We start from the raw sequence: 15679 nt of genomic DNA on the forward strand, positions 1-15679 counted from the left end.
AGAGGACGGCTTGTGGCTGTGCCCTGGGGAGGTCAGGACAAGCTTTCTAGCAGAAGGGAGACATTCAGAACCGACCTCCACCCGCCCCCAGCCGCGGCAGGGGAGCCGCCAGCGCGGGCCTTCTGGGAGGCTTTGGTGAGTGTGGTCTGAGCCGGTGGATCAGCGGAGACCCCTAGTGGCCAGGGGGAGGATGGCAGGTGGCTGGGTCTGGCTCCACGGGGCACCCCACTCCCGCCACCGCCTCACCCTTACCCACCCTCCCACACAATCCTTAGGAAATGGCATTGGCTCTTTTACAATCCTCAGCTGGAAGGATCTTTGCCAGGCCACCCAGTTCATTCCCTTGTTTCACAGGTATCCAAGTAAGATAAAAATTCCATCTATTTCAAAACAGCTTAAACAGAAACTTTTCTGTCATTTATTTCCTTCACTCCTTCAAGTATTTGTCCCATTCTGGTTACTTCCAGGAATTCCTTCCTTGAGTGGAAATGAAGTCTTCCTTGAGTCTCCCAGGGCAGCTCAAGCCCTTTCCCTATTGACAATGAAGCACAGTGGCCCACAGAAACCGACAGCTCTTCCTGGGCTGACGTCAGACCACTGTCCATTCATGTGGGCCCCTGCACCCCCCACTCCCAAAAGTCATTCCACAGCCTCTCATCATTTCTTAGTAAGGCCTTCCTTTGGAACAAGTCATCTTTCTGCTGTTCCGAATGCAATTTGGAGTAAAACTCCCCCGATAACCACTGAGGTCTGTAAAGAATGAGTGGCGGCCGCAGTTCCAGGGTGTTGCAGCTGCCCAGAGGATGGTGCTCAGGAGGCACCAGTTCTCTGCCATTTCAAACTCTGCCATTCCAAATCCAAAGCCCTGCCTTGCTCTGCCCCTCCTGAAAGGCTCTTTGCTTCTGAGTTTCAATCCACAGCGCACAAGGAACAAGAGTAGGGCCGCTTCCGGGGGTGCCCGTGGAGCCCAGCGTGTTGGTTTTCATCTGATTCCCAGGCTTCAGGCAGTTCCCAGAGGCTTGGGGACACCACAGCTGTGTTCCTAGCAGAACAAAACAAACAGAGTTCTTGGACTGGATAACCAGCTCTCATCCCCAGGTTCCTGGACAATTCCAGCAGGGATGGGAGGCTCTGGGTGCTGAAAAACGTAACTAGAACTGTACCAAACGCTCCTCTCACCTCCATCTGGGTGCTAAGGAGCCTAGAGGGGAGCAACTCTGTTTGCTTCTAGACACAGTGGCATCTACCTGGGTTTGGAGTCTGATGAACCCCGAGGGGAAGCTGTCAAAAAGCTAACAATACTGTGTACTTAGCCAACATGTGCTCCCTACGGGGTTTCCACTGCTGCTCTGGAAGTTCCTTCCTCAGAAAAGAGAGTCAGAGCCCCTTGTCTCCATTCTGTGGTGCTAGAGACTAAGCCTCAACTGGAAATCGCAGCCAAGTGGGGTTGTGGGGCTAGTCAGAGACAACGCTTAGGATCCTGGAACTCGGCCATTGCCCGGGAACATCTCAGACAGGGAAGCATGTAGCAAGGTTTACACAACTCTGCCTGCGTGCGCAACCCCAGCTGAACTCCTTCCATTGCTAAGTAAAGAACTCAAGTGGCTTGAGGGCTTCTAGGACAGGTTTTTAAATCCCAACTGTGCCACTCCCTAGTTGAGTGACCTTAGCCAAGGGAAGTGGGAAATAAATTATTGGATGGCTAAATGTGCCAGGCACTGTGCTTGCATTGGAGCCTGTCTGACCCCGAAGCACATATCCTCTCTGTGTGAGCACTCGTCCTGCACTCAGAGCCAGAGGCCTTAGGCTGGAGGCACAGTTATTTGACTCTGGGAAGTCACTTCCATTCTCTCTGGGCCTCAGTCTCTCTTCAGGCAAATAGGACAGTCTGTCCTGCTGATCCTATGGGGTGATGGTGACATTAAAATGGAATAGCGTGGGGAAAGAATGCTCTCTAATACTCAGTGTGTATGGTAAGTGGTCGTTTTCAGACCCATCTGATCTTTGGGACCATCACAAGGAGGTTTTTAAAAATATAGATTACTAGATGGGTGAGGGTCTGATCCAGTGGCCCTGAGAATCTGTGTCCAAAAAAAAAAAAAAAAAAAGCACGCTCAGGGCTGGTGTGTGGAGCAGCTCATGTTTACAGACGTAAGGGATGAACATCATTTCCCCAGACCTCCAGGATGCCAAAATTTTGCTTCCTCTTCCCTGCCCCACCTAAGACGTTGCCAGTCCTAGCCCTGCCCTTGGACTCTGTCTCTGAAGGTTTTTATATTATTCCTTCACTGATAGACTCTGGCTGCCTCTCAGCACCTACCAGCCAAAGACCCAGAGAAGGGAGAGAAGGGTAGGAAAGAGAAGGCTCTGATCCAATGCGTAAATTGCCTGTAGTTACCCAAACTGGGTAAATTGGCATGGAGGGAATCCAAGCCACAAGGTGGAGAAGCAGCCAGGGTCTGAGTAAGCAGACGAAGCATCCAGGTGGTGGCTCACCCTCTGCCTTTGGCTAGGGAACAATGTGTGTTGGTTGAATCCCAAGGGACACATCTTGTATTTATTTTACTGACTTTGCTTGTATTTTTCTAACCTTGTTGGGTACTTTTTTGGGGTGAAGAAAGTCTGGGATAACTTTTTATGTTTGAAATTCTCAAATATCCCTACCAAAAGAGGCACATGCTAGCATGGATGATTCCAAACAAGGGATTATTGAGAAGTCACTTCCACTGGTTTTAAGGCGAATGGCATGGAGGTACCCACTCCCCCATTAAATTTACCTTCAAGCCTGGTGTGGTGGCTCACGCCTGTCATCCCAATGACTCAGGAGGCTCAGCTGGGAGGATTACATGACCCCAGAAGTTTGAGACAAGCCTGGGCAACATAGCAAGACTCTCTACCCTGTCTCAAAAAAAATTAAAAAAAAAAAAGTAAATTTACCTTCCAAGTTTGCTTCAGCTTCAAATATATTATCAGCACTGGTTTACATACCATGAGAATGGTAGGCTGGGATGTTGGAACAAGGAGAACTCAAACTCACAGCAGTCTCATCGCTGAAAACTCAGACCTTGAGGGTCCAGGTGTCACATGCACTGTATACATAAGGAGATGAGGCCCACGGAAGGGTGGTGACGTGATTGCCTTTCCTCCAGTGCCCGCGCTGCTTCTGGACTTCTCGGTTTTCGTCGTTTTTATCTGTTCACCTTGCCTGCAGTGATGATTGGTTGACCTGCAGGATTCAAGGAGCATTTGCAGTCCAGAACCTGTGTAGGGGGCATTTGTGGGTGAAGGAGAGCTGTGTTCTAGTCCTCTGGCTGCTAACCAGCTGTGTGGCCGTGGGAAGTCCCGGACATCTCTAAACCTTATTTGTACTTCAGGGAGGGGAAATGTGTGGCTTTGAGGGGCTCTTCCAGTTTCTAGGCTTCTGCATGGCAGACTCCATTTTAGACTGCAACTGCAGGAACGGAAGGCCAAGAGCTCTGCTCAAAGTATAAACCTCACAGGCTAGGAGGCTCCCACGGGGCCCCAGGAAGGGGAAGCCAAGGCAAGAGCTGCTCCCTCTGTTCCCCAAGGTCACAGCAGCAGAGGTGAGCTCAGAATAGAAGCAAGGCCTCCATCGCCCCACCCACCCAGAGAAGCCAGACCAGGAGGCCCGTGCGGCAGGTGGGTGGGAGGAGGGCGTGCTTGGCTCCTCTCCTCCTGGCGCTGCTTATTTATAGGCAATACTCCTCCAGCTCTTGGGCCAGAGACAACCCGGGAGAGTAAAAAAGGCAGCTCTGGAGGAGACGCCAAGGGGGATTTAATCAGCTGAATCGAGTGAGATGTATAAATCAGTGCCGACTTCCACTTCCTGACAGGCTCTGCCAGTTTCTGTGTCGTCAGGGTCTGGGAGGAGATTCGCCATGGCTGTCCCCCAGGGCTGTAACACTTTGCCTTTGTCTCTTGCTACAGGTAGGCAGTCACTGGCTCGAGGTTTCCTCCAAACACAGATTTCTGGGCTCAAAACCCTAGACTTGCTCTGGAGGCTGGAGACCTAAGCTTCTTCAAGTCCTAAAACAAAAACTGGGAAGCTGGGGACCTCCTTTTTTCCCCCATTTTGTCTATTTCCTTGACCATTTACCTGTCTCTAAATCCTTGCAGTTCACGCCTTATGATTCCAGCATTTGAGCATGGGAATGTCACCTAAATGGCCATTGAACCTGTTAACTGGTTCACGCCCGTCTTCAGATGAGGAACCATGGCTAGGAGGAGCTAAGAGACCCAGGCCAGCCTCCTGAGGCTCCCACACTTCACTCGCTGCCTTTTTTGTCTTCTCCAAACCTAGAGCCCCTAACCTCTCCCACATCCTATTCCTTCCTCACAAATTCTCTCCAAGCACCCAGCCTCCCAACGCAGGCTCCCTAGAAGGCAGGGAGGGCTCCACAGCAAGTCCAAGGACTTCTTTACCCAGCTGTTAACTGGGAATGGTGAGGGGAGCAGAGGGCCAGGAAAACATGTCTTAGCTGCCTGGGCTAATGCAAAGAAACGTGGCAAGGGTTCCGTGCTGGTTGGCAGTGTGGGGAGAGGGGAATCTGTTTCCAGTGGAATCCTGTGGGGATCCTGAGGAAGAGAACAGAATCGATGCCATATGCCATAGGTGGCTGAGGCTCGTATGAGACACCCTTAGGAGACAGCTTATGGGAAGGCTAGGGCAGCTTTCACTTGCTTTCTTAACATGGATTTTAGTCTCCTGAGCTAGGTGCTAAGGATACAAAGGTGAGAACTGGAGGCTGCTCTGTGTGTGCAGCCTAGTGTGATGGGCCTGTGATGGAGGGTGTGTGGAGAGGAGCCGGGGGATGGGAAAGCATCAGGAGACAAGCGTGGCTGAAGGAGGAGCAGGTGCCGACCAGGTGAAGCCAGTTTCTCAGTCCTGGCTGCACAGTGGAATCACCTGGGGAGCTTTTAATAACCCAGAGCCCATTGAATGTGATGGATCTGATCAAGAAAAAAAAATCCAGAGCCTAGGACACACTCCTAACCAATTAAATGAGACTCTGAGATTGGAACCCAAGCATCGTTACTGGAGATTTCGAAGTATAGCCAAGGAGGAGACCATGGGTTATCAGATAATTTGTGCCTTAGGTTTTCAGGGCAATGGAATGGTTAAAAGGGTGACTCTTTTGGGTTTCTTTTTTTTTTTAATTGAGCCCTCTTATTCACTCTTTCTAGGAAACCATGAGAATTGCCTTCTGGACCTGGGTCTGGGGAGGAGCTACAAGGAGGGAGGGGGCAGGCAGGAAGGGGAAAGGACAGAAGAGGACTCTGGGGCTGTAGGGTCTAAGCTCTCAGTGACATTGTCACAAACCACGCCTCCCTCACTGCCAGGACCTCCTGCAGAATTCCCCCAATTCCATGTCTGGAGTCTCCAATAACCCCCAGGGAATTGTGGTCCCAGCCTCAGCGCTCCAGCAGGGCAACATCGCCATGACAACCGTCAACTCACAAGTCGTGTCAGGTCGGTGCAAAGACCGGGAAGGGGGATTGTGGGAATTCCCCGGGAGGAGAAAGGGTGGTCCCGAGGCGGTTCCAGGGGTGGGGGGTGGGGGTTGTCCCCCACCGAGGGAGGGGCTCCCAGCTCAGTTTCTTGACTAAAGTTTTCTGTAAGTTTGTAGACAGTTAGCACCAAGACCCAATTGTGATGGTTTAGAACAAATCTGGGTCAAAATCTCATGAGCCCCTGAGAGGACCAAGTAAGGCTGTTGTCCCTTCCCTGAAGCACCTCCCACCAAAGGCTCTGCCCTAGGCTGTAGACACCATCCCCCAGCCACCCATAAAGCAGAAGAGCCATAGCTCGCTACCCAAGGGCTCCAAAGTAGAGGGTCTTTACACGTGAGTGCCAAGTGAACTGGGAACCCTGCTTGCCCTTGCTCCTACCCACTCCCATGGCAGGGGACCCCAAAACTGGTTGTCTCCTCAGGTGGAGCCTTATACCAACCGGTTACCATGGTAACCTCCCAGGGTCAGGTGGTCACCCAAGCAATCCCCCAGGGAGCCATCCAGATCCAGAACACACAGGTGAGTGTGTGTAGGTGTGTGCACATGTGCATGGTGTGGGCTAGGGCACCTGTGATCGCTTCTTATCTGCCAGGCACTTTACACGAGTGACTCATTGAATCCTCATCATCCTCTAAGAGGTATCATTACTCCTACTTTACAGATAAGAAGCTGGGTCTTGGAAAGGTTTTATCAACTCCTGGGATTTTGCTGCCTCCCTCCTGGGGTTACATCAAAGGATCCTGCACTTCCTATTCCTGTCTGCAGACTGAGCCGCTGTGTCCCTCAGTGGTAGAGAGTGCACACACAAAGGAAGAGTAGAAAGATCGGAAGTCAGAGTCTGGGATCTGACATTAACTCTGGGATCTCGGATAAGTCACCTAACCTCTCTGAGCCTCAGACTTCTTATTGATAAAAGGGGGATTAATAGCAACTGCACACAGCCTAGCCAACCTACAGGGCTGCTGTGAGAATGAACCACGGTGATGGATAGGAAAGTGCTTTGCAAACTGTAAAGTACCACAGAAATGCTGATAACTACTTGACGGCTTATGGCAAATTCATATCTTCTACTGTTCTCTCTGCATGGCCCTGTTTCCTCTGTCTTTCTCTCTCTCTCTCTCTCACTCTCTCTCTCACTCTCTCCCTCCCTCTCCCCCTGCCCTATCTCTTCCTCCTTGTCCTTCTTCCCTTCTCCCATCACCCGAGCCTCACCTCCACTCTCTGAGGGGCTGGCATGGGGTGAGAAGGAAAGGCGACCTCCCCAGGGCCCTAGGAGTGAGCCGGGAAAGGGGCTGGCAGCCGAGCCTACCGTCGCTATGGCAACAGGTCCCTAGCCTCACAGGCTGCTGATGCTGATTTTCTCTCCACGTGCCCTGAAGGTTAACCTTGACCTCACCTCCCTCCTGGACAATGAGGATAAGAAGTCCAAGAACAAACGAGGAGTCTTGCCCAAGCATGCCACCAATATAATGCGTTCTTGGCTCTTCCAGCATCTCATGGTGAGTGTATGTGTCCTGGGGGGTACCAGACTCTGCTGTCGGCTCCAAACCCACAGACAGAGGGCGTGGCCTCGGGGAGCGCTCTCTGATAGGGATGACATCTGGAGGCCAGGCCGGGGGGCTCAGGTGGGACCTAAAGCTGGGAGACTTTCTCTAGTACCTGCTACTGTTGCTGTCTGGAAAAAATGTGGCAACATATGGGGTAATGGGGTAATGGGGACAAGCGCATGCCGAAGGGTCAAGTACTGGGCAGATGTGTCACACTGTTTCATGAACAGAGAGAGGGTCGTCGTGGGGAGTGGGTGGTTTCTGGACCAGAGCCCTCCCCCTGCCACAGCCACGCTCACTGTGCCTGTCTCCCATGGGAGAACGTGTTGACTCTGCCAGGACTCCTGAGTCCTCCCCGCTGGGTGAGCCAAGCGCTGTGTGGTAGAGATGGGGGCCAAGGCTGGAATCCTGGCTCCTCACGTCACAGCTCAGTTCCAGGACACAGCACTATTTATTTCATAAGCCTCAGCAGCTCCTTTTATAAAATGGCCCACTCCCTTGGGTTACAATGGAGTGTTGATACAGTGCACACTGTGTGATGGTTGCTGTGTGTCTGTGTGCAGCGTTAGTTGCAAAAGACAAGCCTTTGGTGGAATGTCAGGAAAGGCTTCATAATTGCAATCCCCTAACACCACTTCCAAGGGCTGTGGCCGTAAATAAAGGCCAATGACTGTGCCGAGGGTGTATACCCTGGTGTGTGTGTGTTCTGGGGTGGGGAGGTAGGTGCTGTGACCACAGGCTGGCTTCCATTAATCTGTGAGCTCCTGCCCTGGCATGTCAGGACAGACAGACAGACAGAGGTACAAGACAAATTCCAAGGGACTGAGGATCCATTGGCTGGAGAACTGTGGGAAAAACCAGGAGAAAGAGGAAATCCTTCTCCAGGGAGGAGAAAAATCAAATGGGCCATGGAAACTAGTGAGTCCGTCAGCAGCCCTTTATCTGAAATGGGAGAGCCTTCAGAAGCCATGGAGACCAGGCCTCAGTGGTTCTCAGACTTTAGTGCCAGCAGAAGACTGACTGGGTCTTGGGAGCTCTGATTTGGAAGTGCTGGACCTTCCTGTGTACCCAGGAGGCTGGAAGGATCACCTCCTAGCAAGCGATGAGAGCCGGAGCTCGGCATCTCCCCGGAAGTATCCCCTCGCCGCTGGGGGTGTGGGGCTGCCCCGGTGGTTTGCTGAGTGAGTACATTTTGAAAGCACTCACTAGTTTGAAGACCTACAGTTTCCAGATGAGAAAGCTAATTTGGAGAGGAGGGGCTGGAATGCTGGAGTTAAGGTGAGGAGAGGACGCTAGAGGGACTCCTGTGCCTACGTGATGAGGCCAGAGGCCCCGCAGCAGGTCCAGCCTCAGGTCTCTATGGAGCAGCTCTGAGTCAGTGGCTGGAGTGCACAGGGGGAATGCCCAGGTCTCCTGCCTTTCTGGTTTTCCAAACTGCCCGAGAGCCAGGGGGCTCAGATGGACTCAGTGGCCTGTGGGTCCAGTGTCCGTGCCACAGCTCCCAGCCTACCTGTGGGAGGAGGGGCTCCCTAGGGAAGGACGCATCTTCTGTGTGCTGACCTGGCACAACCGAGATTAAAGCACCACCCTCTCCCGATGGCTAGTGGAGCTGACTCTGGCTCCACTCATTGTGGTGGGTGACGTACAATGCAGGGTCACAGGTGTGCTAGAAAGCTCATGGGCTTTTGAGGCAGCTGAACCTGGGTTCAAATCTCGGTTACCTTTTACCCTGCAACTTGGCCACACTCGCGTCTTAGGAAGACTGTGATGAAGTAATGAAAGATTGCCAGGACCCTGGCACACGGAGTTGCTTAAAAAATGCTCCCTTTCCTTCCCCACCTCCCACCCCCATGCATTTTTGAAGACTGTTGTGAACATACCTACAACCTCACTTCTGAAGGGGGAAAAAGGCAAGAGGAGAGAGGAAGCTGCAAGGCAGATTCCCCAGCCCAGGAGCCCAGGTGTCCAGGTGTCCAGGTCAGCACCTGCTCAGTGACTCCCACCCCCCATCCATGGCCTTCCCCTTCACAACCTTCCATTCCCCACTTGCCGCTCACCCCTGGGAGTCATTAGCCTGAGACTGGAGGGTCACCCATCTTTGTCCCTCCTGGCCATGCCTGGCCTCTCACCTGGGACCTCAGTTCATGCCCCCCCCCCCACCTGCTTCCTCGTGAGCCTCCCTGCAGAGCTCGGGGTCCTGTCTTTCCACTCCATGGTCACTTCCACCCAGACTTGGGAAGGCAGAGGAAGGGGAGGTGAAGAGAGGTAGTAGCTGAGCACAGAGCAAGGCAGGACCCAGGCTGGCTCTACAGAAAGCACCAGGGATGGGGTAGAGGACTTGCCGAAGGGCATGAGGAGGGGCTTTCTGCCCACACTTTGCCACCCACCCCTGTTGCCTTCTCTGGCCTGGCAGTGTGTACAGGTGCAGGTGCCATTCATGACATGCTTAACATTGGCAGAGTCCTCCCCCAGTTCATCACAGTGGCCTCTAGAGAGGCAAGGGGAGTGGCCACTGGGCCTCTAAAGTCAGAGCTCAGAACTTTGGGACTGAGGGGGAGGAAGAGAATGAGAAGTCCAGGGTGCTCTAGGGAAACAAGCAGACCCAGCTGTCCTTGGCTTGGCAGGCCATGCCTGGGCCATACAGCCATGCACATGTGGACACACCCTCACCAAACCCCAGCTGCTTCAGGAAAGAGGCTATACAGGCTCTTCATAACTAGGCACAGTAGAAAGAAGACAGGATTTGAAACCAGACAGATCGAGGTATGAATTGAGGCTCTCCCACCAGCAGTGTGATTACCCTGATTCTATTTCTTGGAAAAAAAAGAAGAAGATAATACTTATTTCCCATGGTTGTGAAAATTCAGTGAGAAAACATATATAAAGAGCCAGGCCTAGCATATAGCACTTAAGAAATAAGTTCCCTTTGAATTTTTTAGAATAATGGACCAAGAGCAAATTTTGGAGGCTGAAGACCCAAAATTTGTGAATATTAATCAGAGGTAGATGGCTGATTTGTTGTTTTCATCTATAACACCTACTGATTTTACTCTCATTGACCCTAAGGGTAACTGACAATACTGTGACTTACCCGTTCTTTGCGTAGATGTACGTGCCTCTCTTGTATCTCTGACTCTGTCATAAATTTCTCAAAAATAAGGATCATACATTATATTCCTCTATGAGCCCTACAGCATTGATTCCCAAGGTATGAAGCTTTACAGGATTTATGAAGCTTTATTTATCTCGTGCCCCAAAAGAGGTTCCATGGTGAAATAACTTTGGGCCAATCTGAGTTATAGAAAGTTTAGACTTTTTTTCTTTTTTTTCATGGTAGGGTACAGAGTCTCACTCTGTTGCCCAGGCTGGAGTGCAACAGCACGATCTCGGCTCACTGTAACCCCCACCTCCCAGGTTCAAGCGATTCTCCTGCCTCAGCTTCCCGGGTAGCTGGGATTATAGGCACCCACCACCACGCTTGGCTAATTTTTATATTTTTAGTAGAAGTGGGGTTTTACCATGTTGGCCAGGCTGGTCTCGAACTCAACCTCAAGGGATCTGCCCACCTTGGCCTCCATAGTGTATTCTGTTTATTCTTACAGGACGAAGGGGCATGGTGAATTTGCAAGAGGGGTAAGGTTCGAAGCGTCTCCCAAACTTACGTGAGCGCTTTACATCCCCTCTTGGTGTTTTCACTGTTGCTCTGAGGAACAACTCTGAGACTGTAATTCTTGAAAAACGCAACTCTAGGGAGACACTGTGTCAGGTCAATAGGAGCTGCTCAGCTTTGGGAAAGAAGAGCAGAAAGGGTAAGAAGTAAGGACAGACCTAAATATGCCATCGATGTTCTCACATCCAGTGCAGTTGGGACAACTAATCTGTGGTTGATTGAAAAACTTAGTTTAAAAAAGAAACAACCATTCAAAAGAGATACTTTAATTGAAAAGATGGACTTACCGTATACATTCATTTGCTAATCTTTTGATACAGGACTAAGGTCTTTTTCTGATTGTGAGTCATCTTCCTTGCATAAACCTCTCCTATAATGTAACATCTATGAATTCCACCTCAATGGAAAGTGGAATTATAACTTTGACATTTGGGAACCAATCTGTCCGCGAGATCTTTCCATATTTTTATTATGTATTCCAATCCTTTATGTTTGTCTCATCTGATCCTAACTATTCAGCATTTGTAAGCAAATTTGGGCCTCAAGACTTTTGAAAACTTTCTACTTATCAACAGCGACGCTTTTTGCACTTATATTTCTTTGGTTTACGGAAAAGTTTGTTAAATTACAGAAATTTACATACTTTATTAATAATAACATGGAACCAGTCTGGATACGAGCACTGCTGGCTTTCAGATAAGCAGATAGTGTAGCTAACAGACATTCCACAAAACAGCCTTCTCATCTCAAGCATTCAGAGTGCTGCGGAGAACAATTCTAACGATTTACAGAAGAAATGGACATGCCATCAATTAATCCGGAAACTTTGCTAAATAGGGATTGGTTGTGAGAACGTCTGTAGTAAATACTGGTTGTTTCTGTTGTCTTCTTTCCCTGGGGTATAAGTCTGTATTCTTTGGTTCCCTTTGTCCTATGTCTGGGGCTTCTTGTCATTTCTACTGTTCAGCCACAAAAAAGTATTCAGATGATAGAAGGCTCCCGAGATGGAGGTGAAATCCCAGAGCCTTTTTGCTGTTAGGCTGCAGTGAGATTGGGATGGTTTCATCCATTAGCTGTTCGCCTCTACGTCCCTGAAGAATCCAGTGACATTTTCTTGCTCTTGCATTTGGCTGAAAGAGGCTACACTCCTGCTGGAAGCAATCATTCCATAGCAGACTCAGGTCCGTTGAGAGCCCATGGCAGACAGTCCTTCTCTTGGAGGGTGGAGAGGTAGGCACTGTTCCTCCTCCCCAGCTTCTACTCCGCCCCTTCTGCTCCAGATCCTGGAGTCTTCCTGACCTGCCACGTGATTCTGCTCCTTTCCATCCCAAAATATGGCATCTGTCTGTGCTGCTGCCAGCCAAGCACATGAGCCGCTTTGCAGAATATGCTCTGTGTGCGGGAGATCCTGGAAACCAGGCCCCAGCAGGCCCTGCCATCCTCCAGAAGAGCTGCTCCTGCATTAACCACTGCAGCGTGCCGGGTTCTGCACTAAACGCTTTAACGCATCATCTCATTTAACCCACACAACCACCCTAGGAGGAGGTAATACGATTCGCCTCATTTTACCAGTGACAAAACTGACACTCAAAGAAGGCAAAACTTTTCTCAAGGTCACATGGATGACAGGTGGCACAGGATTTGAACCCTGACCTATGCAACTGGAGGCTCTAGTCTCTTACCCACCACATTGACCCAAGAAACCACAGACATCTCTCGGCTCCCATTGCAAAGTCTAGCTAAAGCAAAGAGGAACCCCGACTCTCAGCGGAGGCGTGGAGCCCCGTCCTGGGAGAGGTGTAGGGATTTTACATGCCCAGTCCCAGTCTTCAGACCTCGCAGTGATGCTGTCTTTGACCTCTCCCCCACACCATTCATCACATTCAGAAGCCTGACGTGGCATCCAGCTGCACTCTGCCATCCACCACCCCATCTTCCATTCAGCCACAAGGAGCCGAGGGCTCACTCCAGGGCCATCCTGTGAACTCTGCTGTGGTCACAAAAGCTGAGTTCACAAAAAGCACCCAGGGCCTTCTCTGTGTGACTTTTTAAATAGAAACATAATTCACGTACCATAAAATTTACCCTTTTAAACTGTGGAATTCAGTGGCTTTTAGTATATTTACAGAGTTGTGCAATCATCACCACCATCTAATTCCAGAATATTTTCATCACCCCAAAAAGAAAGGCTGTACCCATTAGCCATCACTTGCCAGCCCCTGGCAACCACAAATTCACTTTCTGCCTCTATGCATTTGCCTATGCTGGACATTTCACATAAACGGAATTGTGGGATTCTCAGGCCTAGCTTCTTTTACTTAGCACAATGTATCAGTCCTTCATTCCATGTTGTGGTTGAAGAATATTCCATGGTACAGATGAACCACATTTTGTTTATTCATTTATCAGTTGATGGACTTTAGGGTTGCTTTCGCTTCTTGGCTCATAAGTCCTGCTGCCGTGACGGGTATACTCTGCATGATTCTGTGCCTGTTGTTATCTTAGACTCTGTCAGATGCTCATCTATCCTTCCTCCAACCTGAGAACCTCATATACAGGGTTCATTCTGGCTGGGGGGAGGCAGAGCGGCTGCACCCCAGGAACAGCGTGTGCGCTGCACAGGGCTCCGGGCCAAGGAGGGCACGTGGAAGTGAAGCCCAGCCAGTTGCCTCTGTGCCTTGGTGTTGCCTTTGGTCACTCCACATTCTTTGCATGCCTCGCTACCTCCCCTGCGCAGAGCATTGTGTTAAGTCTTGAAGGGATTACAGTCAGCCCTCTGTGTCTATGGGTCCTGAGTCCCTGGAGTCAACCAACCTTGGATTGACAATGTATTTTTAAGTGGATGGTTGCATCTGTCCTGAACATGTATCGCCCTTCTTCTTGTCATTATTCCCTAAACGACACAGTATAACAACTATTTATGTAGCATTTACATTGTATTAGTTATTTTAAGTAATCCGGAAATGTTTTAAAGCATACGGGAGGATGTTTGTAGGTTATATGCAAATACTACACCATGTTATATCAGGGACTTGAGCATCCATGAATTTGGTATTCACCAGCGGTGCTGGAAACAGTCCGCCACGGATACTGGGGGTTGACTGTACCTAGCTGTATCCCTGTCAAAGGCCCACCTACAGGACCCATCCACACGCCTGACATAGGAATGGCAGTGTTTCTTAGAAACCACACAGCCTGTGGAAAGGACGTGGTACCTGCAGCAGGACCTGGGTTGAGTTTCACTACCCCCTCTACCGAGCTTGTCAAGCTGGGGTGAGCTTGACCTTGTTAAGCGTCTGTTTCCTCTGCTATAAGACAGGAGCCACAATATCCAGCTCATAGGTTGTTGTGAGAATAGAATAAGCAGCTGGGCATGAAGGTTCTTTGTCCCCATACAGGCACCGCTACTGGTACAAATGCCTCCAGTCTCACCTTGGGAGTTCCCATAATTGGCTTTGCCTTGGAAAATGCTGAAAGAAACTGCAAAACTTTTGGGGAACCTGTGGAGGACTACAAGAACCCCTGAAAAAACAAGAAAATGGCTTAGGGAGACTGGCCCATTCTTGTTCCAGAATATCTTGTCTGCTACCTTTTCCTTTAACTTCCTCATACTGTCTGAAATTCCACTTGCATACATATTAAGGATTAATTTTTTTAATGAAATTCCACTATTAGAGACCCATTTTAAACTGTCCAATCCCTGTAAAAAGCAATGACTATGAAAGCCTGTGAGGCCATCATTTATTCACAGCTTGCTTTTCTATTCCGACTCAGCTAAGATCAGCTTCAGGGGAAGAATGGGGCCAGGCGCAGTGGTAATCCCAGCACTTTGGGAGGCCAAGGCAGGAGGATCACTTGAGCCTAAGAGTTTGAGACCAGCCTGAGCAACATAGCGAGACCTCTTCTGTTTAAAAAAGGAAAAAAAAAAGGGGGGGGGGCCGGGTACAGTGGCTCACACCTGTAATCATGCCAGCACTTTGGGAGGCTGAGGTGGGTGGATAGCCTGAGTCTAAGAGTTTGAGACCAGCCTGGGCAACATGGCAAAACCCCATCTCTACCAAAAATACAAAAAACTAGCCTCAGGCATGGTGGTGGGCACCTGTAGTCCCAGCTATTCGTGGGCCTGAGGTAAGAGGATCATTTGAGCCCAGGAGGTCAAGGCTGCAGTGAGCCCTGATTGTGCCACTACACTCCAGCCTGGACAACAGAGTAAGACCCTGTTCCCCGCCACATTTCCCCCCCAAAAAGCTGAGTTTTTTATTTAAAAAAAGAAAAAAAGAATGGGGGCCAGGCACGGTGGCTCATGCCTGTAATTCCAGCATTTTGGGAGGCCAAGGCAGGCAGATCACGAGGTCAGGAAATCAAGACCATCCTGGCTAACATGGTGAAACCCCATCTCTACTAAAAATCCAAAAAATTAGCTGGGCGTGGTGTTGGATGCCTGTAGTCCCAGCTACTCAGGAGGCTGAGGCAGGAGAATGGCTTGAACCTGGGAGGTGGAGCTTGCAGTGAGCTGAGATCGCACCACTGTATTCCAGCCGGGGTGACAGAGCAAGACTCCATCTAAAAAAAAAAAAAAAAAAAAGAATAGGAAGAATGCCAGTGCTTGTTGGTGGTAGAAGATGAAGGTTAAAACACTTTCTAACAGCATTTTGAGGAGCCAAGCCAGAATGGGGTGCCAGAGGAGAAGTTTCTAGCAATTGCTCTCAACCTCTCTAAGCCTCTCTATCTTTTGAGAATCTGATGAAAGCTTATTTAGATCATTGTGAACATAGTTTCAGGGCATTTGACCCTGAAGTCAGGGGGGCCAGAGGCCTGAGATTCAGCATGCTGACTATAGGGTGACACAGGACCCAGGGGCTTGTGAGAAAAGGAACTGTGGCATCGTGTCAATAGGGCACAAAAAGGAGACGCTGAAGGTTCACATGCA

At 50.1% G+C, this 15679-nt stretch overlaps 1 protein-coding gene across 4 annotated transcripts in view; it reads left to right on the forward strand.

Moving 5' to 3' along the window:
* Positions 1-15679, forward strand: part of PKNOX2 (PBX/knotted 1 homeobox 2) — a 268399-nt gene that overhangs the window by 240076 nt on the left and 12644 nt on the right. For all 4 annotated transcript variants that reach the window (XM_025358003.1, XM_025358005.1, XM_025358006.1 and 1 more), the window contains 3 exons: positions 5362-5491; positions 5954-6051; positions 6912-7031. In XM_025358003.1, coding sequence (XP_025213788.1) covers positions 5362-5491; positions 5954-6051; positions 6912-7031 — 348 coding nt within the window. The remainder of the gene's footprint in view (positions 1-5361; positions 5492-5953; positions 6052-6911; positions 7032-15679) is intronic.

The sequence above is a fragment of the Theropithecus gelada genome, chromosome 14, assembly GCF_003255815.1.
Source record: "Theropithecus gelada isolate Dixy chromosome 14, Tgel_1.0, whole genome shotgun sequence".
Lineage (NCBI taxonomy): Eukaryota > Metazoa > Chordata > Mammalia > Primates > Cercopithecidae > Theropithecus > Theropithecus gelada.